Raw genomic sequence first — 27,702 nt, forward strand, 5'->3', positions numbered from 1 at the left:
TATATGCATGTACGGGTAAACATGTACGGGTAAACTGGACACATAGAATGTTTATGTCAAGATTCACATTGATTGATGGATGTGTCTTATATAATTGAATGGTATATATATTTGAACATGTTGTATATTCGGGGAGCGTAACAAGTAATGAGCAAGTCAAAAGAAATGCAATTATACCTAGAGGTAAAAAAAAATACTTGTACACAAATAATAAATCGGCGGGTAAACTGGACACATAGAATGTTTATGTCCAGATTCACATTGATTGAATGATGTGTCTTATATAATTGAATAGTATATATATTTGAACGGAGGGCTCGCTTTTACTCTTGAACATGTTGTATATTCGGAGAGCTCGCTTTTACTCTTGAACATGTTGTATATTCGGAGAGCTCGCTTTTACTCTTGTAATAAACGTTACAGTCAGTTTTACTTGTCTTGGAATTATTCATCCGTACCAGACTGTACCACATATTTTTGGTGCCGTGACAGTTCGTTCCTGAAAGTAAGTCGCTTTAATGTTATGTTAGATTTTGTTTTCTGTTACAATGACTTACCAAAATCCATTTGATGGTTTGACTGCACAATTAGCTAGCTTGTCGAATTCAGTTAATGTACAAACAGTTCTTGACCGTATTAAACCTTTTTACGGGGATTCAAAAGATTTTAAAGGTTGGGTTAAGGCTCTAGAAAAACATGCTTTTATCAGTAAGATACCTGCTATTGAAATTAAACAATTAGCTTTCTTGACTTCGAAGGGTTATGTAAGTGACACAATTCAACGAAGGCTTACGAATTTTCCAGAAGAAACTTGGGACGGGTTAAAGAAAGAATTGAATGCTCGTTTAGGTACTTTTCTGATGCTCATTTCGCGGGAACCATGCTAAGAAGAATTAGGCAAAAACATGATGAAAATGTTCAATTGTTTTCTGAAAGGTTATTAAATCTGAATGAGGAAGCATATGGTAATCTGCCGGGGGGAATTGATGCTCATGAACTTTAAATTTTGCTGTTAAAAGTGCCACTAAAGAACAAAATTTAAGGCAACGATTTTCATTAAGAACAGATAGAGTTCATCACTGGTCTCAGTCAAGTGACCCCAATGCTAGGCAATGCTTTGATAGGCAGTGTAGGCGTCCCTATAATCACAACGTTGATCATGAAGAATCCTCGCACGAACCCATGGAGGTTGATAGCTTTCAAAGGTGTAATAAGTGTAAAAAGTTTGGACATAATGTGGAATTTTGTAGATCTTCCTCTAAATTACCTTTAGGGCAACCATATAATTTCAGAAATGGTTATAAACGACAGGGGTATTCACAGGCTGCACATGTACCTTTACATAATCCAAATTTTTCAGACCACAGATTCAGCAATAGTCCACGTGTTCCTTTATATAATCCACAGGACTCTGCTCAAAGATTCCAAAATCGGACTTTGTTAAAATGTTATCGATGTCAGAAACCTGGTCATATTTCCACCCAATTGTCCACTTCCACCACCTCATAGAACTCAGTCAAACTAAAGCTTTCTCTTTATTCCGGAAGCGATAAGGGGAAGAAAATACGTGTCAAGAAATTAAAAAAATTGAAGGGTCAAAATTTTAAAATTAATTTAGCGGGTACACCACGTTCCTGTTTATTCGAATTCAAAATCGTTATCTCCGAACTCTTATCGACACAGAAGCAGAAATTAGTATTTTGAATAATAGAATTTTTAATTCTTTGAGAAATAAACCCCATTTGAAATTTGTTAGGGTGCATGTTCAAGGGGTTGACGGGTCTGCATTACATGTTCAAGGAGTTTGTGAACTTCAGTTTAAAATTGGCATGGAAATTTTGACACATCAATTTTATGTGGTTAAAAACGTAAATAGGAATATTATTTTAGGCAGGGATTGGCTTTCAAAATATGGGGTGAGGTTATATTATGATTTGCATTCTTTGAAAATTAATAGTTCATATGTACCTTTAGAGAACGACACGCGTATAGCTTCCATGGTACGATTGTCGGCTAGCACAGTTTTAAAACCTCAACGAGTTTATGTCTGTCAAGCTAGATTAAAGCATAACCCGAGTTTTAAAAAATGTCAGTTTATTCAAATAGAAGCTGCAGATGCAGGTTTTCTTGCTTCTCATCCGGGTATTATGTTAGGGAATAGTTTAGTTCAAATACGTCAAAGTAGACGTTTTCCACTCATGATTGCGAACAATACAAATCAAACGGTACATCTTAGGCGTGGGTGTTGTTTGGGTTACGTTCATACAATTTCCGAGGAAACTATATCGGAAACGGACATGTCGAATTTTGTATCACGGGGCGAGCCGGATATAAATATTGAAATCAATGCGATTAGCAAATCTGAATTAGAAAAGCATGTCCAGGTGCCAGATGAATTTGGGGATCAAATTAATGAGTTGATTATAGCTAATGAGGGTGTGTTCGCACAAACTGATAGGGATTTAGGTATGACTAAGACTTTGAAAATGTCCATTGATACTGGGGATCACCCACCAATTCGGCTCCGTCCTTAAAGGGTGCCATTGCATTATCGTCATGAAGTAGATGAGTGTATTGATAAAATGCTTGACGCAAATGTAATCAAAGAATTTGATTCACCATGGGCTTTTCCTTTAGTAGTTGTAAAGAAAAAAGATGGGACTTTGAGAATTTGTTGTGATTTTCGGAAATTGAACAAAATTACAAAGACTAAGAGTTGGCCGTTGCCTTTGATAGACGATATTCTCTCGCTGTTAGGAAATGCAGTATATATGTCTTCTCTTGACGCCAGATCTGCGTATTGGGCAGTTGAATTAGATGAAGAGGCTAAGCAGAAAGCATCCTTCACATGCCCGCAAGGTGTATTTTCTTTTAACGTCATGCCGTTTGGACTTTGTAATGCTCCTTCTGTTTTTCAGCAGTTAATGTCTATTGTGTTAAAGGGTTGTCAAAAGTTTGCGATTGCCTATCTTGATGATATTCTAGTATTTTCTAGGTCGGCTGAAGAACACATGCGTCATTTACAAATGATTTTTGATCGATTGCGAGAACACAATATTAGGTTGAAATTAAAGAAGTGTTCATTTTTGCAAAAAAGAAACTAATTATTTAGGATTTGTCATTACAGAGACCGGTATTAAACTAGATTTACAGAAAGTAAAGGCAATTAGAGAATTTCCACCTCCAAAAACGGTAAAAGAGGTTCGAGCTGCTCTCGGACTTTTCAATTGGTATAGGCGGTTTTTCAGTGGTTTTTCTGAACTTGCTATTCCTCTTGTTGAACTAACCAAGAAAAACGTTTGTATGGTCTGAAGAACAACAAAAAGCTTTTGATTTATTAAAGTCCAAGTTATGCGCAGGTCCATTGTTAAATCACCCAGATGTGTCAAAAGATTGAATATACAACATGTTCAAATATATATACCATTCAATTATATAAGACACATCCATCAATCAATGTGAATCTTGACATAAACATTCTATGTGTCCAGTTTACCCGTACATGTTTACCCGTACATGCATATAATTCAATTTATAGTTAACATAGACAATATTAATTCTTAAAGTCATTATACATTCCTCCCTTTCTCAACAATAACAATTTAATCAATAATGTCTAAGTACTGTCATATCATAATAGTAGGCGAGTGAAAATGCAGCTGTCAACAAGCATAATTCATATTGCAACTTAATAATAATAATAAGAAACACAGTAAAAGCAATAAGTCACCGCCACTTCGTGGTCGGCGACTTAATAACAAGTTTATAACATGTGGATGAAATTAACACTGCTTCCCAGAGGGGGCACCTTATTTTGGATGGCTGTCATTTTGAAAGGCATGCAGCCATCTGTAATGATAAAAATATGAAACTTTTTCGCACTTATATGGTTTTATATCTTTTACGTTTGGTAAAGATATCTCAAGTCTTTTTTCCTACATAAAGGAAAAAGATCAGAAAAATATAAAAAAAATCATTTTGTTCATTACCATGGCAAAAGATGAAATATCGATTCACTTTTTTGCATAACATTGTAGAGCTCGCCAAACTCTACCACCACACCAATTTTCAAGTTCCTGGCCACCTAGGTTTCAGTGATATCGCAGAAGAAACGGAGCAAAAAAGTAAGTCGCAAAACTTCATTTTAGCGACTTAATAAATAGTTATACCGATAATCATTGACATTATTACAAGCTCAACCACGTTAAAACCGTATAGAACTAAACAGTACATATACACTTTACCAGCAATTCTCAAAACAAAACAAAAGAAAAAAAAAAAAAAACAAATTAAAACAATAACAACCAATTACACGTGTCAGGTAGGTACGAAAAAAGCTAATGATGACACATTATTATACAGTGGCAAAGATCAAAACATGAGAGGTTTAAATGGAAATAACTTGGCTTACATTTTTTCTCGGTATTTTTGTTTTGTTGTTTCCTGTTTTTTGTTGCGCGTGTCCTTTTTACCTATACATATTTCATCCCTGGATGCATTCTTTTGATTTTGATTTTTGGAGTCTTGTTTCACTTGATCACGTTTGATATAAAGTGTATATGATTTCGATAGAAAAAAACTTTGAAAAAATGACAAAACCTCTTTTACATTTTAGACAAATAGCAAAACATTTTAAGTAACACTCTAGATAACCTCTACATAATCATGTGTTTAACAACTGACAGAAGTCAAATATTGTTACATACAGTAATAACTTTAGGCAAATTAATCTTGCAACAAAATGTATGCAAAATACAAACTTACAAATGGAATTTTGTGTGAAAAATGCAATGCACGAGTGATTTATCTTTGATTCGATTTTCATTGCCTCGTGACCACGATGTAAATCGTGAGTCATCTGCTCTATGCATCAATATGTTTCATACTATCAAGGCAAATAGCAACGGGAGAAGCAGATAAATTTTCTCTGCTATTTGTTGAAAATAACCATTTATAAATTATTTGTAACAACTGAACAATTTGAAAACTGACAACCAAAATATAGAACTTCAAATACTCGATTATATTCAGCACAGAACCATGGACGTCAAAATTGGAACAAACCCAATTTATACAGAGTACGCTTACTCATGGTTTTGGCGCCTTATCCCTACCTCTACACAGCGACAACACGTGTTCAGAAACACAATCGATATAGATGTATTACCTTACTTTATCATTTTGCATCTTTTTATAGAAGCCGAGTGAGAGCTAGTTGACTTTAACTATGCATATCAATCTGATTGATACAACATCGAAAAAACGTGACGTACTAATTAAAAGGAGCTTAAAAATAAAGTTCTGCTTTCGATAAAAAAGAAAAAAAAACAAACAAACCAACAAACCAAAATAAATAAATTAATAAATAAATAATAAAAAATTAAATAGATAAAACATAAAAAAGTGTTAATTCCGTTTTCCATATTTGTATACTTCATCACATTTATTTGTAAACTAGACAAATCTAGTACATGTTAGTGTTCACATGCAGAAAAGGAAAATACACTTACTTTAGTTTCTTTCTGTTACCTTTCATAGTGATAGGAGTACAGTCTATCATACTGTATTTATTTCTGCCGAACAACCAATCAAAATGTTAAATTTTGTTAAGGTGTTCTTACATAATATATTTATTACATGCATGAAAATTATACAACCAAAGTAATGAAGTAAAAGGTCTTTAACAATTGTTAATAATCTCAGTTGGACATACCAAAATTAAAAATCAGATATAGGTTTGGCGATATTTGGCCACAGCTTTTATCGACAAATACTATATAAATAGTCACACAACATAGATATATGCCTAGATGTACGGTTAAACAATGCACCGTGGGATACACAGATGTTTGTTGATTCTATATACCGTGGGTGCAAAGCAGTGAGCCAAACATTTTAATAATTAACTGTAAATGAAACTCATCTCAACATATTTTAATCTCATTATGTAGAAAGCCAACTTTGACTTTTCCTATATCATTACCTGCTACATGGAAGATACGAAAATTAGGTCGATCTTCAAAAGTTCCTCATGAATCTAAGCTATTTTTTCACCTGCCTTATAACCATACCACTTCTTCCGTGCCACCACAAAGAGATATCTAAACAGCCTAATCCTACGTTTACACCTCCCACTACAAAAGGGGTTGATCGGGGACCCCCCTTTCATATCTATTTATAGATCCAAGGGTAGATCTGAGGAACATAAGGATAATGAAGAGATCGAAGATATTAAAATTACTATGCCTGAACAACTGTCAAACTTTATTTCAAACGATCAAACGATGATAGATAAGCGACAAAGTATTGTTAAATGGATAATAGGAATGGTATTGTTAGCCATGATTTCAATCACATTAGGCATAACAAATAAAACTGTTTTGAAAGAGGTGGATTTTACATCAGATTGTATCAAAATTGCATCTCAAAAGGGATACCAATATATTAATTTCACAAAGTAATCTTATGCATTCAAAAACATTTGAATCAATATCTTTTACAATAACTGATCTAAAGAAAAAAAAATATATATATATATATATATATATATATATATATATATATATATATATATATATATATATATATATATATATATATATATATAAAGAGAAATTTATAGCTCCAAATTGTATTTGAGTAGAACATGAATTCGAACACGGATGAATTGTACAAATGCATCAACATTGATGACAAAGAAAATAAGATCAACTGGACGAACATGGATGATACCACCTTTCAAATCTACGAACGTATAGTATCTACAATGTTTAATGACGGAATAATAAACTGGGGGCGAATACTAACCTTGTTTGTTTTTACAAGGAAATTATGTCATGAGAATCCTCAATATTCAGAAAGGTTATGGGCTGTGTATTACAGATCAGTAAAATGATTAAAATAGTATCTTGTAGGAAAAGACATTTTACATCAGTGTAGAAAAAGGGAGACCTTATAACATTTTGTAATTTTATACTTAGTATCCATGATTAGCGATATCGGTACCGTTATATAATATTTACCAACCGTGACACTCTTTGGGTATAAATAAGCTTTTGGACAACATTTATCTTTACAAATGGGTTTCGACAGAGAAAAAACAATTTTTAACTGTGGTTGTTACTTAGAATACTATTCACACGATTTCTTCAATTATCAAAAGGATCATAGATTTTTCAACGTCTGTGGTAAACATCCTAATCAAAAAGCTGCAATGGAAATTCAAAAGTCGCCACATGAATTAGGAACCGAACAAAACCGAGCAGCAATGGAAATTCAAAAGTCACCACAGGTATTAGGACCCGACCAAAACGCACCCTTTGACAAGTCTGATGACATATTTACATGTTACGATGGAAGATGTTTCATCAATCTACTTGATAATTTATATGTGGTCGCCAAAGAATTCAATAAAAAAAATGCTAATACACATTAGACACTTTGACGAAACAGGACAGAATAAAATTCCTACAAAAAAAGGGGTAACATTTAATCTATCCAGATGGTTATTATTGGAGAGTAAAATGGATGACATAAACACCCTGTTTCTGAAATCACTGTCAGGCGATGAGATGGAAACATACCGACTACATTTAGGAGGAGGTGTTCACGTCACAGTTGATCCAAAATTTCCAACGGTAGATATACGACACTTTTGGAAACCATCGGACTCAGATAAACCAGTGCCAACAAAAAAAGGAGTGGCTCTCAACAGAAAGAAATGGATTCGTTTGTGCGACACAGTACAAGTTATGAGAGAGTTTGTACCTGAACTGAATACAACGGCTGTTTGTTTCGATTCACATCTCAACGATCTTGAAGCATTATCATGTAAAGAATGTTTCCCCTTTGAAAAAGAAGAGGAATGGAAAGAACTTTTACCAAATCTAGAAGAAGACGACGCCGACCATACACAACCTTTACCAACAGAGGACAAGTAATAATAATACAAGACGTTGTTCATATATCTGACATTTTAATTTTTATCATTAGTTAGTCAATAAAATAATGTTTCCTATTTTTTTGTGTTGTTGTTTTTATAATGATAGAGGTAAAAACAAAACAAACCAAAATAAATAAAAGCTCGTGAAAAACCAACAGTTACTCATTTGAACATCCATTGACCCAACCGGTACCACAAAAAAAAAATGTATGAAAAATAAAGAAAAATTCAGTTTGAAAAAAAAAAACACCGAGATGACGTATCAGGAGAAACGTAAATATGTTCTTAAAATATGGACTGACCCTGCACATCCTGCAACATTTACAGGGCCTGAAAAACTATATACTGTTATACGTAAAGAGGGAAAATACAACATTGGTTTAGGAACAATTAAGAAAATATTATCTAATAAGGAGTCTTACACTGTGCAGAAACCAGTGCGACGAGCATTTGCACGGAACAGAGTTATTGTCAGTGGTCTCGATGATCAATGGGACATGGATTTAGCCTCCATGGAAAACGTAGCTCAATACAACGACAACGTTAAATTTTTACTGATAGTCATAGATATTTTTTCAAGATATTTAATGGTCAGGCCTTTAAAAAATAAAAAAAGTTCTTCAGTAGCCGATGCCATTAAAAACATTCTAAAAGACCACAAAAACAGGAGACCCCTTGTTATACGTGCGGACCAGGGTGGTGAATTCAAATCAGAAGTGAAAAAAATCTTAACAAAACAGCATATTCATATTTTCTACACACATAACTCTACTATAAAGAGTTCATACGCTGAGCGTGCGATACGTACACTGAAAGGGAAAATTTATTCTTTTTTCATGGAAAAACAAACATATAGATATATAGACGTTCTGCAAAAGATCGTTAGTAGCTATAACCACTCCCCTCATCAATCTTTAGGGGGATATACACCATCATCTATTAACAAAACTAACGAAGACGAAATGAGATACGTGCAATATATTGTGCGAATAAAAAAGATGAAAGGAAAACCAACTAACACACCTATAAAACTAAAAGCAAGTACTCAAAAGAAAAAGAAGAAGAAGAAACCGTTTTACAAATTTAAGCTGGCCGATTTCGTAAGAGTATCACATTTAAAAAGAACATTTGAAAAAGGTTATCAAGAAAAATGGACTATGGAATATTTCAAAATCGTGAAGAGATTCAAAAGGGGAAACAAAGATATGTACATGATAGCAGACATAGACGGTGACAAAATCAAGGGTACATTCTACAGATACGAATTACAAAAAATAGATAAAACCGAAACCGATACCTACAAGATTGAAAAAATAATCAAACGGAAGAAAATAGATGGTACAAAACATGTTTTGGTAAAATGGTTGGGTTGGCCAGTGAAATTCAACTCATGGGTTCCAGAGGCCGATGTTAAGGATATATAACATTAATCTAATACTATATTCCATACATTTGAGGCAGAGATGAGCTTGAGAATGGTACTATCTTCCGAGGACGGAAAGAGTTTTAATCCTAGTAATACCCCATACGACTTTAGAATTAAACTGAATAGGGCTTTACAGTTTGATGGTTATTGGGAAGTGGCTTTAACAGAAATTAGAATTTCCCAGGAAGATCAGAAAGAAGACACCGCATTGTTCGTGTGTTCGGATATTTGTCAAGACAGTATTGTCGGAACTTCAGAACAGCCTTTATTAAGAAGAGTATTTTTTGACGACGTAAATGGAAAAAATGTAGTATATACGCATCCGTATTACGTACCGCTAAAATTGAGAGATGTTCAACAAATTCGTATCTATATTAAAGAAGGAAGCAGCGCTGATGCTTTATTTTTGAAAAAGAAAGTGACGGTGACACTTCACTTTAAAAAATTCCCCTTTCTTTCGTAAAACAGAAATGTATGGTCAGTCCTACGTGTCAAATCCATCTCTTTGGCAAAACTTCTATAAGAATATGTCGGAAAATAAATTTAATGCATACAAATATAGGAAAAATTAAAAAAAAAAACAGACAGGCAGAGGCATGTATGGAAGATACAGAGGGTCCTACATGATTCCAGTCAACCAAAACACAACCTCAGACTCTACTCCTGTGGTTAAAACATCCGTGGTTTCGCCTATTGCGGCTGCGGAGAAAAGGGTAGAATCGCAAATGGAAGAAGAAAAGAAATTACAAAAACCTCGTGTGAAATTAATACAAAAACGTATAAAAAGAAAAAAACAAGACAAACACATCATTAAGAAAAAAGCTGACAAGAGGAGAACATCTTTACGATCTTCAGCAAAAGTAAATAAAAAGACACAGAGGAAAAAGGTCAATTCTAAGAAAAAACACAAGATATCAAGCTCAAGAAAATCAAAACCTCACAATAAGAAGCTTCATTTTTATGATAGTGTTTGGGATCTTCCATTGATCAAGAAGAAAAAGAAATAAAATGTCATTTTTAAGTGATGAGAATAAGGAAGTCGGCCAACCTATGGAACTGTCAATTTTCGCCTCTCCTCCGAACCAGGTTGCCATTGATAAAATTAACTACACCGAAGAAAGACCCATTTCTAACTTGTTGAACGATGGAACACCCGTTGAAATCGTAGTTTCCGGTGCTGGTAGCGATTATATAGATTTAAGAAAGAGTCGATTATATGTCAAACTTCAAATTGTAAAAGGAGATGGTTCCCCTCTTGTTGCAAAAGAAAAAACAGGTATCATCAATTTACCTTTGCAAAGTATGTTCTCACATATCGATATATACATGAACAACAAACTGGTCTCAGTGAACTCAAATAATTATCCGTGGAAAGCATATTTGAAGGTGATACTATCATCGGGTAAAGATGAACAGGAGTCGCAACTGCAAAGCCAATTGTTTATGAAAGACGATGATCCAATGGACTCCGTCACACTGAATGCAGGGTTTGTTAACAGATACGAATTTACCAAAGAATCCAGAACTTTTGAATTGGAAGGAAATTTGTTAGAAGACGCCTTGAATTTGGAAGGAAAGTTGTTGATTAACGGTGTGGACATATACATGAAATTATTCAGGTCGAGTAGTCCGTTTTTATTGATCTCAGGGGAGTCAACACCTAACTACAAAGTTAAAATCCTAGACGTCTATTTTAAAACAGCCAGAGTAAAATTAGACCCTGGTGTCATCTTGAATCACAGAAATCAAATACGTGAAACTCCAGCAAAGTATGTCATTAACAGAAGCAATGTCATTCAAAACGCCATACCAAAAGGCTCTACCGAATTTTACTGGGACGGAATGTTTCCAAAGGCCATACCATCCAAGTTAGTTATTGGTCTTCTATCGCAGACGGGTGTTAACGGAGATTACACTAAAAATCCATTTCATTTTCAACATTTTAACATGAAGGAGGTGTCATTGAAAGTTAATGGGGTAGAAATATACGGAACACCTCTCAAGCTAGATTTTGGAGTCAACAGAAATTACAGTACACCGTATGTGAGACTTTTTGAAATAAGTGAAAAATGGAATAAAGATACAGGGTTAAACATATCTTATAGTGATTTTGGGGCAGGATATTGCCTGCTGGCTTTTTCTTTGGATCCTAGTTTAGACTTTCAAGAAGATTTCCTCAATTTAGTTAAACATGGCAACGCTAGATTAGAAATTAGATTTGGTACCGCTACTACTGAGACTATAAATTGTCTGTGTTACTATCAATCACAAGCCATTTTAACTGTAGACGAGTCCAGAGAAGTAAGGATCATAGAACCATGAACACAGATCAATTAAAAGGAATGTTAAACAGATACAAATGCCTAAGAAACATACTTATTGACATCACAGCAATCAATGTTTTGCCAAAACGCACATCTTCCATTTATCCTCAGTTATATATCATCAATACAGATCCTCTACCCAACCCTGGAAAGCACTGGGTGTGTGTGATTTTATACAATTATGGACAGCTCGATTATTTTGACAGTCTTGGAAATCCGGCACAATACTACGGCAACGATCTGCATAATTTTTTTAAAAGGAACGGTCAGAAACATAATAATTCTGTGCAAAGACGTATACAATCGCTCTATTCGGATCTATGCGGTCTTTATGTGGTATATTTTGCAGTGATGAGACTATGTTTACATTTTTCAATCAGAGATATTTATCAGAGTTTCCATATCAATGACTTTAAGCAAAACGATAAGTTTATTTATATGTATTTTTCACAAGAGTTTTTTTAGTAAATAAAATGATAATTCAAAGAATACTGGTTTTATTTTGTAAACAAACATCCCATTGTAATGACGTCGAAAAAAACACTCCTGCCGTTTTTCTCTCCAACTACTCTATGCATCGTAGGTCCGACCCAAAGTGGGAAAAGCATGTTCACCAAGAAATTGGTGGAAAACGCAGTTTCCATGTTTACCCTTCCTCCGGAGAAAATATTGTATGCCTATTCTGAACACCAAAAAATGTTCGACGAAATGCAAAACATACCAAATTTGACATTTCATGAGGGGGTGCCGAGTAAACAATGTTTAGAAGAGCTAGCTCAGGATACAAAACACTGTTTAGTTATCCTTGACGACTTAATGTCAAAAATAGTTCAATCCGAAGAAATTTTACACCTTTTTACAATATCAAGTCATCATAAAGGAATTTCAGTGGCGTACTTAAGTCGGAATCTTTACACGCAGGGCAAATTTGCAAAGACTATTGCCCTCAATTCGGCAAATTTTGTTTTATTTCGTAATCCTAATATGAGACAAATCTTAACGTTTGCCTCTCAAATACTGCCAGGACAGACCCGCTTTTTCTTAGATAGTTTTACAAAAGCTACCAAGGAAATGTATTCTTATCTCATGGTGGATTTGTCGACACATAGTAATAGGGAGTATATGCTCCGATCTGGAATTTTTCCGGAAGATACATGTATTGTGTATAAACCTCAATAAAAATTATAAAATATCAAAAAACTTGGCATTGTTAAAATATGAGTCGTCGAATGAAGACGCATGCCGCATTTATTAAATTTTTACATAATTCAACTGTGAAACAAAGAAAAGCAATTTTATCCAATCTTACTGACAAGGAAATTAATCTCTTGTCAGAAATTGCATTAAACATATTCAAGGGAGTATTACCTCACAGAGAAAACTACGTCAAGACATTAAAACCTTACAAATTGATCATTGCACGGCTTGCACACAAATCCGAAAGCGGAGCTCAAAAGAAAAAACTCTTACTTCAAAATGTTAAAGTCGTTCCAAAACTTTTGAGACCTGTTCTTAAATACCTATGATGGCAAAAGAACTAGTCCTCATACCCAGAAAGAAGTACGAAGAACTGTGCAATCATGACAAAAAAAGTGACATTAATAAAAACACGGAACCGACAGAAAATTTTAAAAATTCTCAATCTGAGGATGTTGATAAAAAACCGGAACCGATAAATGATTCAGATGATCGTACTACTGTGCAGTCGGGGGAAGGGTTCGTCGTGAAACAACGATCTATAGGCAGACTTCTAGGAATCTCCAACAGGGTATTAAAAAAGACAAATATACAATGGCTAAAATTTTAATAAATATGTATATTTTTGTACAAATAAAACAAAAGTTTGAGAATGTTACAGTTTTGTCTTATTTTGTGCAATATCCATAAGGTAAAGTTGAGAGGTTGCTTAGTAGACGTCTCTTAGTGTAGACCATTCTGAAATCTTGTGCTCGATTCTGTTGTATAGTTTTCTTTTTAGCGCTAAGCGAGAAATTTTCCGAGGATTTGTTACTGTAATACAATGTTTGGTCTTTGCTACGACAATTTCTTTCATGGTTGAAAAGTTTATCAGGTCAGAGTTCGTCTTACTTTCCAAAGAAAAACCTCTGACCTTGCAAACTTGTCGCTGTGATTTAGTTAAAAATGCATACGATTTAGGACCACTGGAAACAAATTTCGTGATGTGCCCATCCTCTGGGACTATTTCGTTTGTCAATTCGCCCAAATAATTACCGATGGGTAATGTGTTTGTTATTGTTCGATCATTATCCACAAAAATGATTGAATCTGTATCCACGTACAGTGCTCTGTCTTGAGTCACTTCTAACAATTCGTAAAGTCGTAATCTTGCCATACAGGTTGTGAAACTGGCCAAGAACACATTTGTTTTAAAATCTACTGGCAAGAAAGACGAATCGTCGGCATATTCCAGATGAATCATGTCATCACTAATGATGTGAAAATCAGAAACTTCTTTTGTAGAGTCACAAAGTAATTGGAAGAATTTATCCGCTTCAGTATCGTAAAAAAACTTTGTTTGACTCATGTTCAAGCGCTGTCCAAACTTTCCCCAAAAACTGTTTAAACAAATTTTGGCCAAAGTACGTAATCCGGGATTCTTTTTTATCTGCTCATATTCAAGTTGGATTTTTTCCTTTTCCGCATATTTTGCAATATAATCTAATTTCTCTACTTCAGTTTTACATTCGCTAGGAAATCCCGATGCCTCTTGTTTTATTTTCAAAAACATATTCACATATCCGGCAAACAAACCTCCAGACGCTGTTTTTCGGTCGTATTCGCTTGTGTTCTTAAAATGATAGACTTCATAGAATTTCAATATTTTGTAACCTTTTGACACGGCCAATTCCAATTCAGGAGTACACCATGTTCCAATAATAGCTCTGTCGTTGTCAGGACATGTACACCTATCTTGAAATTCTATTTCTGCACATCGTTTGCAAAGCGGAAATTTGAGTTTTCCGTCTGTTGTCGTATACGGTAAAACAGGGTGAAACAAATTTTTCGGAGGTAACACTTTCACCTTGGCCAACCCAAAATATTGTGACAGGTCTGCAAAATTGGAGGTGATGATTTCAGGATGTCCACATACATATTTTGCGTACTTGTTTACACTAGGGTACAAACTACAAAGAAAGAAAAAAATTAAATAGCCATTACAATTTTAATCTGAATGAATTTATAACACAGTAAAGTCCCGTTCCCATGAACAGATTTAAGTAGGGATAAAAACTTTGCACATATGCAAATTTCCACCCAGGGGTATTTTTTATTCAAATTTGCTCCATGTGACAGTACCTAGTCCCTAGTCAGACCAGATGATGCAAGTTCATATTTGCACATGAGTAAATTTACTCCTAGGGTATATTTGGTAATGTGAACGGATAGTAAAACTTGCACCCTATCTTAATGAAAAAATCACTGTGATATCAAGCTTTTATACCAAGTTAAGACTAAACACCCCTGAATAAATTTGTTCAAGGGAACGGGGCTTAAGTCTCAGTTTTAATCAAATTAAAAGAACGTATTTACCTGGTGTAATCGAAATACTCAATGGTCTCTCCGGGTTTTTCTACCTCATGGTACAACTTTATGGCATTGGTCCGTCCTCCAAAAAAACTCTCTCTGGGATGTAGACGTTCTACAATGTCCAAGGTTCCAACAAATTCAGCCATTTCCTCATCCTGTTTGATATTTTTAAGATATTCGTGCTCCCAAATACATACGTATTTGTATCCTATGCGTTTTAGGTACATCTCCTTTCTTTTCGTTGCATAATATAACTCGTTCATTGTATGTTTTGTTAAAGGATTTTTCGTTGTAGTCCTGTTTTCAGGGAAACAATGTTGGCATCCATGAACAACACACCCTGAAATTGAAGTGAATACTTTTAATTGTGGTTATCCTACTTTTGCGCCTTTGCCGCGTCAGCTCATGCAATTTTACACACTTAGACCGTCCGCTTCTCGAATACCGCGCCGCGTCTCGAATGTCGCACCTCTCCCCCATCGCCGCCGTCGCCGCCGCCGTCCCTTCTTTTTTTCAAAATATGCAGACAGAGTCCTGGGAACATATGAAGAGACAGCCTCCATGATAAATATGGTCAATTTCGGTACAGAGGATAAGCAAAGCTGTTTATGAAAATAAATCTGTACGCATATGTTTATTGACTAAAAAAAGACTCCTATTATTTATTTTTGAAAAATCCATCCATAAAAACATATCAGCAAGTCCATATTTTTTTCTATAACAGTTTTTAAAATGTGGAGAAGAAAAAAAAACACCTTATATAATATAAAAAAAACTATAAATCTTATTGTCTCTGGTTGGTTTCACTTCATAGTTTCATTATCCTGTCTCTTCTTTCAGCCAGATAATTGTTGAAGACAGTATCAATATACATCTCCTCCTCTGTCTTATGTAAAAGTTCAGTTTGTTTTGTGCATTTATGATCTTTTTATTGATTATTGTAATGGTTCCGGTTATGTTTTGAAGTTCAGCTTCATTAAGTGAGACCTTCTTTACCCACCGAAACCAACATTTCAAACCAGAGGACCAAACCCAAAAAATACAATAGACGGCTTCTCTAGAGATATCCGTCAAGGTGACTATTATGGTCAATAGAGCAAAATTTGTTTTATGGAAACTAATTTGTATGCATCTGTGACACAGATACTTCCTAACAGGAAAAAAAAAGAAATCTGGTTTACTATACCATTTATTTTAAAAACCCTACCCTATATATACATAAGTTGAATATATCCCACAATTTTTAATACAAAAATGTACAATAAATCCATTTCTATTCTAAGTTCATATTGATGGCTCCCTATATGTCTCATTTGTTTATTTTCATCAACAGCTTTTCTCTTCTTTCTGCAATAAAGTTATTGAAGAGCGTGTTTTCATAGATGTCCTCTTTTGTTGTTTTCAATAGCTCTTTTAAGTAATTCATTTTTGTATGAGCATTTATTATTTTTTTGTTAATTATAGTAATTGTCCCTGTTAAATTCTGAATTTCTGCTTCCTCCAGGGATACCTTTTTTATCCTGCAAAAAAAAAGATACATATTTCAGTACGGTGAGTGATTTCGGCTCCTTGGAGCCTCTTGTTTTCAAATACAATAAATTTACCAAAGAGCGGTTTATTTTTTATAACAGCTCTAGTACCTGACAAATGCCATACTTTTCTGTCGTGCATAAGTATACGAAGGTTTAAAGGTAAAGCCTTGATCTATTTCAAAATAACATATGTGATTCAGTTTGAAATATTTCTTTAGCTATTATACTTTTCCATCTATTTATTGACATAGTTGACATAGTTGAAAAATCTTTTAAAAAACCGGCAAAGAAAAGGGAATGACTCCCATATCATTTCAAATCTGATTTTGAAAGTTTAATTTTACTTGCGAGCTACATGATTTAATTATTAATAACAAAGTATAATTTGTTATCATAAATTTCATAAAATACTTTTGTTGCTGGTAAAACCCAGTTTACAAAATTATAAATTTCATAAAATTATATTATAACGCTATTTTTCATAAAATACAATAAACTTACTTTACATGTATCATCTGAGGTCTCTCTGTTTCTTTCTCTGTCTCATGTTTCATCCGGGGTCTCTCTGTTTCTTTCTCTGTCTCATAGGGTTCTCCTTGTCTTTTGCGTTTACTGAGAAAAAAATAGTTGTATGTTTTACATCTTTTTTTAACTAAAAATTATTCAATCGTGTGAATTTGAAACAGATCGCATTTGAGTTTTTTTTCTAGTTAACCTTTCCCTCTTCTCCCCTTTAAAAAAATATCACTTTGTATGTCGCAATAGTCTTTCTTGTTCCAGGCTTTTTTGTCTACTGCGAGGTTGTATATCCATATACATTTTTTAAGAGTATGTGAAAAAAAAAATAGCTGTATGTTTTACATCTTTTTTTTAACTAAAAATTATTCAATCGTGTGAATTTGAAACAGATCACATTTGTGTTTTTTTTTCTAGTTAACCCTCCTCTCCCCCTTTAAAAAAAAATACATCACTTTGTTTGTCTCAATAGTCTTTCTTCTTCCAGGCTTTTTCGTGTACTACGAGGTTGTATGTCCTTATACTTTAGAGTACGTGAATTTAAATGTGATTTTTAAACATATTGTATTTGAGTTATTTCCCCTTCCAAGTTGATACATAGATTATTAGAAGTTCTTACGGTGTTTTGTGAAAATCTGTAGTGTCTTGCATCGTTGTTTCTCTATAAAATAATAATTGAATATCACTTTCATGACTTTGTATAGACATTTAAATATACAAGATTGCTACAGTAGCCGTATGCGCAATGTCATGCAAAAAAAGAAGAAAAAAAAAACATCCATAGTGGCTGACTTTTGAACTTGTCCCCATACAGTATAAATTTGGCTTTTTCAATAATGTTGGTAGAGCGCCACTGATAAGTCTTGCATAGACGAAACGCGTGTCAGGCGTAGCAAATTTTAAAGCCTAGAACTTTGTTGTAGTTTTTTGTTTCAAACTTCCGTGTCGGTTAGCTCTGCTGGTGGTGTTTCAATTCCCCGACGAGGTTAGCCCACTCCGGCATCAAAACACTTTTGTGTTTACGAACGCATCAAAGCTTTGAAATTATCTGTTTAAATTTCAAAATTGAGACATAGGTTGATCTTAGGCCTAATTAGTGTTTGGCTTTTTGGAATTTTGTTGTATGCTTTGTTTCGATCAAACCCCCATAGAGAATAATATGTAAGTGCTCACGAAATGTAAAATACCAAATATTTTAATGTGGGATATTATTGAAGTATTTAATAAAATTTGTTCACGTCTCCTTGTCTTAATATCTGACTAACGTTTTTTTTGTTTCATACAAGTACAACAGTATCATTAGTTGAAATTTATATAAAAAAAATGAAATAAAGTATTCAATAGCCTTACAGTGTCTGTTCAAAATCCTTTAATGTGTCATCTCCTTTCATAGAAGCTTCCCTATAAAAAAAAATTCGTATAATTGCATTTACACGAAATTGATAAAATTTATTTTAGGCGACACCAAATCACTTTAAATTAAAGTAGGATTGCGATTTTTAGCAAAAAAAATTCTCATCAACTATTCCTTCTCTTACATAAAAATCATCACATACTTCTAGGTAAAAAAATAAAAGTGAAACAAATAATAAAATAAAGTTAACTTACAGTTGGATCATTCTCTGTGCCATTTTCAACAGTGTTGTTCTTGATTATTTTAAAAGCAGTCCTTTTATAGCACTGAAAAATACCACCCTGAATATATTTCTGATAATTTATATATCTTATCTCACTAAAGTGGTAACCATAGAGTCTTCAAAAATCTGTTTATGTCTGTTAATGACCCTCCTCATTGGTTTTATTTCTACTTTATTATTTTGTCTTTAAATAGTAATTTTTTTTGGTTTTTTTTTTTGTTTTTGTTTTGCATCAAAAGTTTGTTTTTCAATTGTTTTTTACCTATCTGTAAACGCCCTATAATAATTTAAGTATATTATCACTCCAAAGTTGTAATGAGCGATTTCTGATTCAAACATTTGTAATTCTGTTAAGTTTTTTTATGGCTTTTGATCTTAATTTATTCAAAATACAAAAACGATGATCAATACTATTATTGTAGCAGCATAAACAGTTATCTAATTATTTAACGACTAACGCTTTTCTGTTCGTAATGTGTAAAGTGATCGACCTTGGGGGTAAACCTTTGATTTCTATAATACTCCCTAGAACTTTTGAATATCGTGAGAAGTTAGTAACAACTATTTCATATATGACAGTATGAAGAATTTTAGTAAATTTTGATATTTTATACAAAATCTTAAATATTTTTCTTTTTTTTTTTAAGATTAGTATTATCTAATGCTATGAAAGTTGTAATAAAATCAAACAACACAGATATAAAATATTTAATATAAAAAAAACTACTTTAAACACGAAATTTCATTAGATGACATCTAGTGGCGAGGTACTCTTGGGGCGATTAATACCACATATAAAATGAGAACCGAAAGGTTGCTGTAACTCGATAACATTAAAAAATATATGTAGAAGAAGATTAGACTTATTTTCGTTCCATCTATTTTGGTACTTAAATGTTGATTTTCTTCATTAAGTAAGGAAAAAAAATGTCAGAAATGTTTAAATTGTAACTTATTACACTTTTATAATTGGTGATTTAGATTAAGGCCTTATTTTTTTTTGGAAAAAAAAGGTAATTTTTATAAGAATTTTCTCGCAACTGTTGATCAGTGACTTGAAATTTTGTTGAAGATTAGATTTATTTTCGTTCCATCTATTTTGGTACTTAAATGTTGATTTTCTTCATTAAGTAAGGAAAAAAAATGCCAGAAATTTTTAAATTGTAACTTATTACACTTTTATAATTGGTGATTTAGATTAAGGTCTTATATTTTTTTGGAGAAAAAAGGTATTTTTTTTTAAATTTAATTAAATTACCACTATGGGCAGGTATTAAAAAATTGTGTTAGGTTAATGAAAATAATGTTTGTTTAAACATTAAATTCTATTGGGTTATTCCCATTTCACAGAAGTGCCTTTTATTTTGTTTGTTGATGTAATATTACCTTTGTTTATTTTTTTTAAATTGTTTATTGCATTTGTCAAATACTCAAGTATTGAGTTTGATATTGATATAGAGAAATTATTTCATGTTTTTTTTTCACATTAGGTAGGTGCTTAAATGTTTAATAGTTAGATTTCTTTTTTTTTTGTTGGTGCAATATTACCTGCATGTATGTTTTAAATTTTTAAATGTTAATTGCATTTGTTATAAGATATTGATTTTATAATTGTTGTACATATTTGTTTTTTGTTTTAAATAAAAAAAGAAGAGAGTGAAAAAAAAACAAAAAAAACAGGGGGTATCTTTATGCTCAAGTTGTGAATATTACAGATTTGACATTTAGATGCCTCCATGTGGATTTTGTTAAATATCAACTTTTAGGCCTAATTAGTGTTTGGCTTTTTGGAATTTTGTTGTATGCTTTGTTTCGATCAAACCCCCATAGAGAATAATATGTAAGTGCTCACGAAATGTAAAATACCAAATATTTTAATGTGGGATATTATTGAAGTATTTAATAAAATTTGTTCACGTCTCCTTGTCTTAATATCTGACTAACGTTTTTTTTGTTTCATACAAGTACAACAGTATCATTAGTTGAAATTTATATAAAAAAAATGAAATAAAGTATTCAATAGCCTTACAGTGTCTGTTCAAAATCCTTTAATGTGTCATCTCCTTTCATAGAAGCTTCCCTATAAAAAAAAATTCGTATAATTGCATTTACACGAAATTGATAAAATTTATTTTAGGCGACACCAAATCACTTTAAATTAAAGTAGGATTGCGATTTTTAGCAAAAAAAATTCTCATCAACTATTCCTTCTCTTACATAAAAATCATCACATACTTCTAGGTAAAAAAATAAAAGTGAAACAAATAATAAAATAAAGTTAACTTACAGTTGGATCATTCTCTGTGCCATTTTCAACAGTGTTGTTCTTGATTATTTTAAAAGCAGTCCTTTTATAGCACTGAAAAATACCACCCTGAATATATTTCTGATAATTTATATATCTTATCTCACTAAAGTGGTAACCATAGAGTCTTCAAAAATCTGTTTATGTCTGTTAATGACCCTCCTCATTGGTTTTATTTCTACTTTATTATTTTGTCTTTAAATAGTAATTTTTTTTGGTTTTTTTTTTTGTTTTTGTTTTGCATCAAAAGTTTGTTTTTCAATTGTTTTTTACCTATCTGTAAACGCCCTATAATAATTTAAGTATATTATCACTCCAAAGTTGTAATGAGCGATTTCTGATTCAAACATTTGTAATTCTGTTAAGTTTTTTTATGGCTTTTGATCTTAATTTATTCAAAATACAAAAACGATGATCAATACTATTATTGTAGCAGCATAAACAGTTATCTAATTATTTAACGACTAACGCTTTTCTGTTCGTAATGTGTAAAGTGATCGACCTTGGGGGTAAACCTTTGATTTCTATAATACTCCCTAGAACTTTTGAATATCGTGAGAAGTTAGTAACAACTATTTCATATATGACAGTATGAAGAATTTTAGTAAATTTTGATATTTTATACAAAATCTTAAATATTTTTCTTTTTTTTTTTAAGATTAGTATTATCTAATGCTATGAAAGTTGTAATAAAATCAAACAACACAGATATAAAATATTTAATATAAAAAAAACTACTTTAAACACGAAATTTCATTAGATGACATCTAGTGGCGAGGTACTCTTGGGGCGATTAATACCACATATAAAATGAGAACCGAAAGGTTGCTGTAACTCGATAACATTAAAAAATATATGTAGAAGAAGATTAGACTTATTTTCGTTCCATCTATTTTGGTACTTAAATGTTGATTTTCTTCATTAAGTAAGGAAAAAAAAATGTCAGAAATGTTTAAATTGTAACTTATTACACTTTTATAATTGGTGATTTAGATTAAGGCCTTATTTTTTTTTGGAAAAAAAAGGTAATTTTTATAAGAATTTTCTCGCAACTGTTGATCAGTGACTTGAAATTTTGTTGAAGATTAGATTTATTTTCGTTCCATCTATTTTGGTACTTAAATGTTGATTTTCTTCATTAAGTAAGGAAAAAAAATGCCAGAAATTTTTAAATTGTAACTTATTACACTTTTATAATTGGTGATTTAGATTAAGGTCTTATATTTTTTTGGAGAAAAAAGGTATTTTTTTTTAAATTTAATTAAATTACCACTATGGGCAGGTATTAAAAAATTGTGTTAGGTTAATGAAAATAATGTTTGTTTAAACATTAAATTCTATTGGGTTATTCCCATTTCACAGAAGTGCCTTTTATTTTGTTTGTTGATGTAATATTACCTTTGTTTATTTTTTTTAAATTGTTTATTGCATTTGTCAAATACTCAAGTATTGAGTTTGATATTGATATAGAGAAATTATTTCATGTTTTTTTTTCACATTAGGTAGGTGCTTAAATGTTTAATAGTTAGATTTCTTTTTTTTTTGTTGGTGCAATATTACCTGCATGTATGTTTTAAATTTTTAAATGTTAATTGCATTTGTTATAAGATATTGATTTTATAATTGTTGTACATATTTGTTTTTTGTTTTAAATAAAAAAAGAAGAGAGTGAAAAAAAAACAAAAAAAACAGGGGGTATCTTTATGCTCAAGTTGTGAATATTACAGATTTGACATTTAGATGCCTCCATGTGGATTTTGTTAAATATCAACTTTTAGATGTATAAAGACTTTTCTCTATGTGATGACAACATGTTTGAAAACAAAGGGTGTTTAATTATTCATGCATGATGGATGTTTTTAAATGTATTTAATATGTCAAGTAGGTAGGCCATAAAATTAACATTGTTTATTTTATATAGTTAAACAAACCATTGAGTGGCATCTTTATGTTCAGGTTGTCAAGATTGCAGATTTGACATTTAGATGTTCTCATGTACATTAACATATTAAATGTTGGTTTCTGTCATAAATAAAATGTGTTAAAGTAATACTTGAAGTACTCCTATTAACCATTTAACAATACTTTGTCGCTTATCTATCATCCTTTGATCGTTTGAAATAAAGTTGGACAGTTGTTCAGGCATAGTAATTTTATTATCTTCGATCTCTTCATTATCCTTATGTTCCTCAGATCTACCCTTGGATCTATAAATAGATATGAAAGGGGGGTCCCCGATCAACCCCTTTTGTAGTCCTCCCGGACAACTCCTGGCTGAGACAAAGGCTTCTTTGATAATAGATGACCCCACGATCCATTCTTTCACAGAATTTCCTACAAATCTGATATAGCAATGAGCTAACGTGTTTGCAGGAAAACATGGGAACATAATTAAAATTAAACTAAGATACGATATTTAATGTCTTATATAATCTTTGCATGTATTGGACCTCAAATGACCAAGGCGCATTATTTCATCATCCGAAACACCTTCAACAGATAAATTTGTTGCCGTCCCAATGCAAAATGTATGGGAACTGAACCTGTGCTGTGGAATGCCAAATACACTGAGTGACTTCGTCAACAAAGTCACAAATTAGTTGCGAGACAAAGGTCTAACATCAAAATGACAAAAATAGTGGACATAAAATGGGAGTTCTCAATTCAATGAAATCCTGAACTAGTCTGACAGGGTAAATTGACAATTCATTAGCAGAGTGTATAAAAACAGTAGTACCACTGGTTTAGATGTAAGTTTTAGATGATCTGTTTTAGAGGAGATAATATCTATTTAAGGAACTGCCAAAAACTGCAATGTTTGTATTCAATAATGTGTGTTTGTGTATGTTATTGCTAACTGTCAACTCGCCAATTCTAAATAAACCATAGTAGGCGAGTGAAAATGCAGCTGTCAACAAGCATTATTCATACTGCAACTTGTACACACAAGATAAAGAAGTAAAGTTTTTAACATATCTCTGGTAATAGGTAAACGTACATCTGTCATTTTTAGTCTTGAAAGCTTTATCCCTTCTAAACGTTTTATAAACACAAATGTTTGAAACATATCTTCATAATAATCAACCTTACTAAAACATCCGAACCCAGTAACTTAAAAACATAGTTGAATGTGACAAATTTTCTGGAAACAAAATAAGCAATAAAACCTAATAAACATTAAGACGCAGTGGGAAAAATATCAGCTAATGCAAACTTCAAACGAAATTCTTTATATAAGGCAAGCCATCTCTGACTGTCAATCAAACTGCATACTACAGACTTAAAATAATACTCAAAAACGCCTCTGGTATCGGAGCAGATAAAAGATCTGCTGACGGGCTCATGCATTACTTGTTGACCTATTCCTTCACTGTTATGAAGCTGTTATATAGATCTTGGGAGAGATTGCTCCTACTTTGGAAGAAATAATTCCAAATCATCTTCCAGATATACAGAAAAAGATATTTACAAAATGCTGGAATTCTTAATCGACAACATATTTGTCCAGTGTGGTTAACACGGTTTTCAACATACGGTCGGCATTCCAATAGGAACAAATTTTGCTCCTTGCTGACATATTCCTTAACTCTTATGAAGCTGACTTAATAGCTGATCTGAACCGAAATAGAATATCGTTCTGCTAGATCCTTTAATCTCAGTTTCCGCTACATAGATGACGTATTATCTTTAAAAAATTCCTAATTCGGAGATTTGATACATCGCATCTACCCCAAAGAACTTGAGATGAATGATACTACAGACACTGTGAAGTCAGCCTCATATCTTGGGCTTCACTTAGAAATCGATGGTAAAGGAAAACTATTGATCAAACTTTACGACAAACGTGATGACTTTTCATTCAGAATTGTCAACTTTCCTTTCATCTGTGGCAATATCCCTTCAGCACCTGCTTATGGAATGTTCATATCACAACTCATACGTTAAGCCAGAAAACTGATTTGTTCAACGTGTCATAGTTTTCTTTTCCTCTTTGGACTACCCCGGTCTTGACTTTTTATGAACATTTCGGCGGGTGTTTCTAGAAAAGCAGAGGATGCTTACCCTACTGGTCCATACTCCCAGTTAATTCAAAAATAAAACAACTTCCAAATAATCTTCTGAGTATACCGAAGAAAACATGCTCGAATGTTTGACAAAATATTTATCCAGTGGGACATATTTTTCAACAGATGGTCGGCATTCCAATTGGAACAAATTGTGCTTTGCTACTAGCTAACTTATTCCTTCACTCCTATTAGGCTGACTCTAGAGCTGTTTCTTCCACTTCCTTATTCTTACAGAGCCTGACACTACAACCAAACAGATAAAAGATATACCATAAAAATGAAATAAATTGCCTGTTTGAAGGCAATAAGACGGTAACAATTACTGGAAAGGAAGCTGGAGTTTAAGGATGATAGAAAGTTTAGTTTCTGTACCAAAGCTGAACCATTTCTGGTGTTCGGAATTTTCCGATGTTTGTCTAGATGTTGTCATTTCCTATATGGACTTTCGCTTTATCGGTTATTGTCTCGAGATTATCGGTTCGGTAATTATGTTATTACCCTTCATGTTGATAAATAAAAACCAGAAATTCAAATTATGCATAGGGCTTATTTGTAGGATTTCGAAGGAGACTGCTGCATACTAATTACATGATATTTTGTACAGTTTTGTGTCTATAAAATTTGATCCGGGTACTCCAGTACTTGCAATTATTATGACCGAGTTCTCGACATTAAATTTCGGATATTTCGCCTTCCCTAATTCGATGCCTCGCTACATAATTTTCTAGTGTTAAATGGAAAGCTTAGACTTTTAAGAAATATTTACATTTCCCATTCGAAAAATGAATAAATGATAACTTAAATATCAAATTTAGAAATAATCTCCTTAAAAATGAAAGATAATTTTTATACTTTCTTATCCTTTTTTAAAACGAAAAAATATTTAGATGCAAAAAAATAATGAAAACGTAATGCTTTTTTAAACACTCTGACAATCGTCCTTTGGCGCCAATTGGATATAAAAAAAAATCGTAGTTAAATTGCGCAAAACATTTTCGTGTAGTCTTTTTCAGTCAGAAAAAGACTACCTTTTGCGCCAAATACAAATGAGAAAATTAAATATCAAAAAGATAAAAATCTAAAGTAAAACGATCATAAAATAAAGAAAATTAATTAGAAACCAAAAGTTTAAAGTACAGCATATATCCGGAATAAAAACCAAATATAAATTATTTATTATAAGTATGTTTTTCCATTTTAATTTTATTATTCTTGAAAGAGGTCTAAATTTGTTATCCGAACCTGAACAGACAGATCTGGATTAGTTCGGTAAGAATTAGTTCGACTTCATGGTATTGACCAATGTACATGTATGCTTGAAAATTGTCAAAAATAAATACAATAAATTAAAAAATAGGAATAGTACTTGTAAATAAGATTTTAATTGTACCTTAAAATGGATATAATAACCATATCAGGCATCTAATATAGCGATAAAACAATATACCATATAAATTTACTTGTATTCTGGTGCAAAATGATCATTAATTTATTGGGGCAATTTAACTACAAAAATCGCAAAGTAAACTGCATGGTGCAAAATAGTTGTGGCGCAAACGGTTTCATATATGGCGCAAAAAGAAAACGCCCGATAATTGACAATGCATATACAGTATTAATGTTAAATATCGTAGCAATCCAATGAAAAAAAAACAACAAAAAAAACCCACATATTTCTCAATTCTATAATGGATACAATGTAGATGTATTGAAATAATTCAAAATGTGTATCTGTTTTGTATAACAAGAAAGTGACAACGTTAGGATACACGATAATACACAAGCAATTAAAAAAATACATAACGATACAAAAAAAAATTATTTACAATCGCATACCGTTACTTCCTCCCTATGGCTTCTGTGCACATGAACCCGGTGAAATATGCTGCTAAACTGGAGATTTCGTCCTTGGCTTGTTAGATGTGGACTTTATTCTTATGTAATTTGGGATATTTTTGTTGTTAATGTTGGTAAGAATCTGGCATTTACAAAAGATAAAAATTGACATTCACCTAGAGAATAAAAAAGTGTCAAGCATCATAATATTAAAACTCTCATACAATTTATGGTTAATTACTACAATTAATTGAGTAAGTACTACTGTAACAGATCACTTATATACTGACGATGATTTAAGTACCAGACCATATAAAATTCATACACACTCTGTATCAAAGTGATTCATGGTGAAGGAAATTCCACCAAACAAACAATGTTTTCAATCTACATATGCTATATTTTTGCGTAATAGTTGTTCTTTCCATTTTCAAATCTGTACTTTTAATAAAATCATACATTTATCTCCCACTAAAATCAACCAAATGAAGTCTGTCTAGAATCAGGCAGAATGTCATTCGTTAAGATCAAAACCCAGCGAATTCAATTTAATTTCTTGTTCAGAAAC

At 32.4% G+C, this 27,702-nt stretch overlaps 3 protein-coding genes and 1 pseudogene across 3 annotated transcripts; 2 read left to right on the forward strand and 2 right to left on the reverse strand.

Moving 5' to 3' along the window:
* The first annotated feature begins 7,006 nt into the window (after nt 1-7,006).
* On the forward strand, nt 7,007-8,725 carry LOC148613634 (uncharacterized; annotated as a pseudogene).
* A 1,651-nt stretch (nt 8,726-10,376) lies between these two features.
* LOC148613635 (uncharacterized protein F54H12.2-like) lies at nt 10,377-11,690 on the forward strand. The gene has a single exon (XM_088586380.1). The coding sequence runs from the start codon at nt 10,377-10,379 to the stop codon at nt 11,688-11,690; it is 1,314 nt and encodes a 437-aa protein (XP_088442506.1).
* Nucleotides 11,691-13,598: 1,908 nt separating this feature from the next.
* LOC148613636 (uncharacterized) lies at nt 13,599-15,518 on the reverse strand. Its single transcript, XM_088586382.1, has 2 exons — nt 15,245-15,518; nt 13,599-14,838 (listed from the first exon to the last, which is right to left on the reverse strand). The coding sequence occupies exons 1-2, from the start codon at nt 15,502-15,504 to the stop codon at nt 13,599-13,601; spliced, it is 1,500 nt and encodes a 499-aa protein (XP_088442508.1). The 5' UTR covers nt 15,505-15,518.
* Nucleotides 15,519-16,412: 894 nt separating this feature from the next.
* LOC148613637 (uncharacterized) lies at nt 16,413-19,065 on the reverse strand. Its single transcript, XM_088586121.1, has 5 exons — nt 18,898-19,065; nt 18,640-18,690; nt 17,909-17,950; nt 17,275-17,385; nt 16,413-16,761 (listed from the first exon to the last, which is right to left on the reverse strand). Exons 1-5 carry the CDS (start codon nt 18,918-18,920, stop codon nt 16,551-16,553), a joined length of 438 nt encoding a protein of 145 aa, XP_088442247.1. The 5' UTR covers nt 18,921-19,065; the 3' UTR covers nt 16,413-16,550.
* Between the last annotated feature and the right edge of the window lie 8,637 nt (nt 19,066-27,702).

This window comes from Perna viridis, chromosome 6 (assembly GCF_037379345.1).
Source record: "Perna viridis isolate PV_CMFRI_1.1 ecotype Kerala chromosome 6, ASM3737934v1, whole genome shotgun sequence".
Taxonomy (NCBI): Eukaryota; Metazoa; Mollusca; class Bivalvia; order Mytilida; family Mytilidae; genus Perna; species Perna viridis.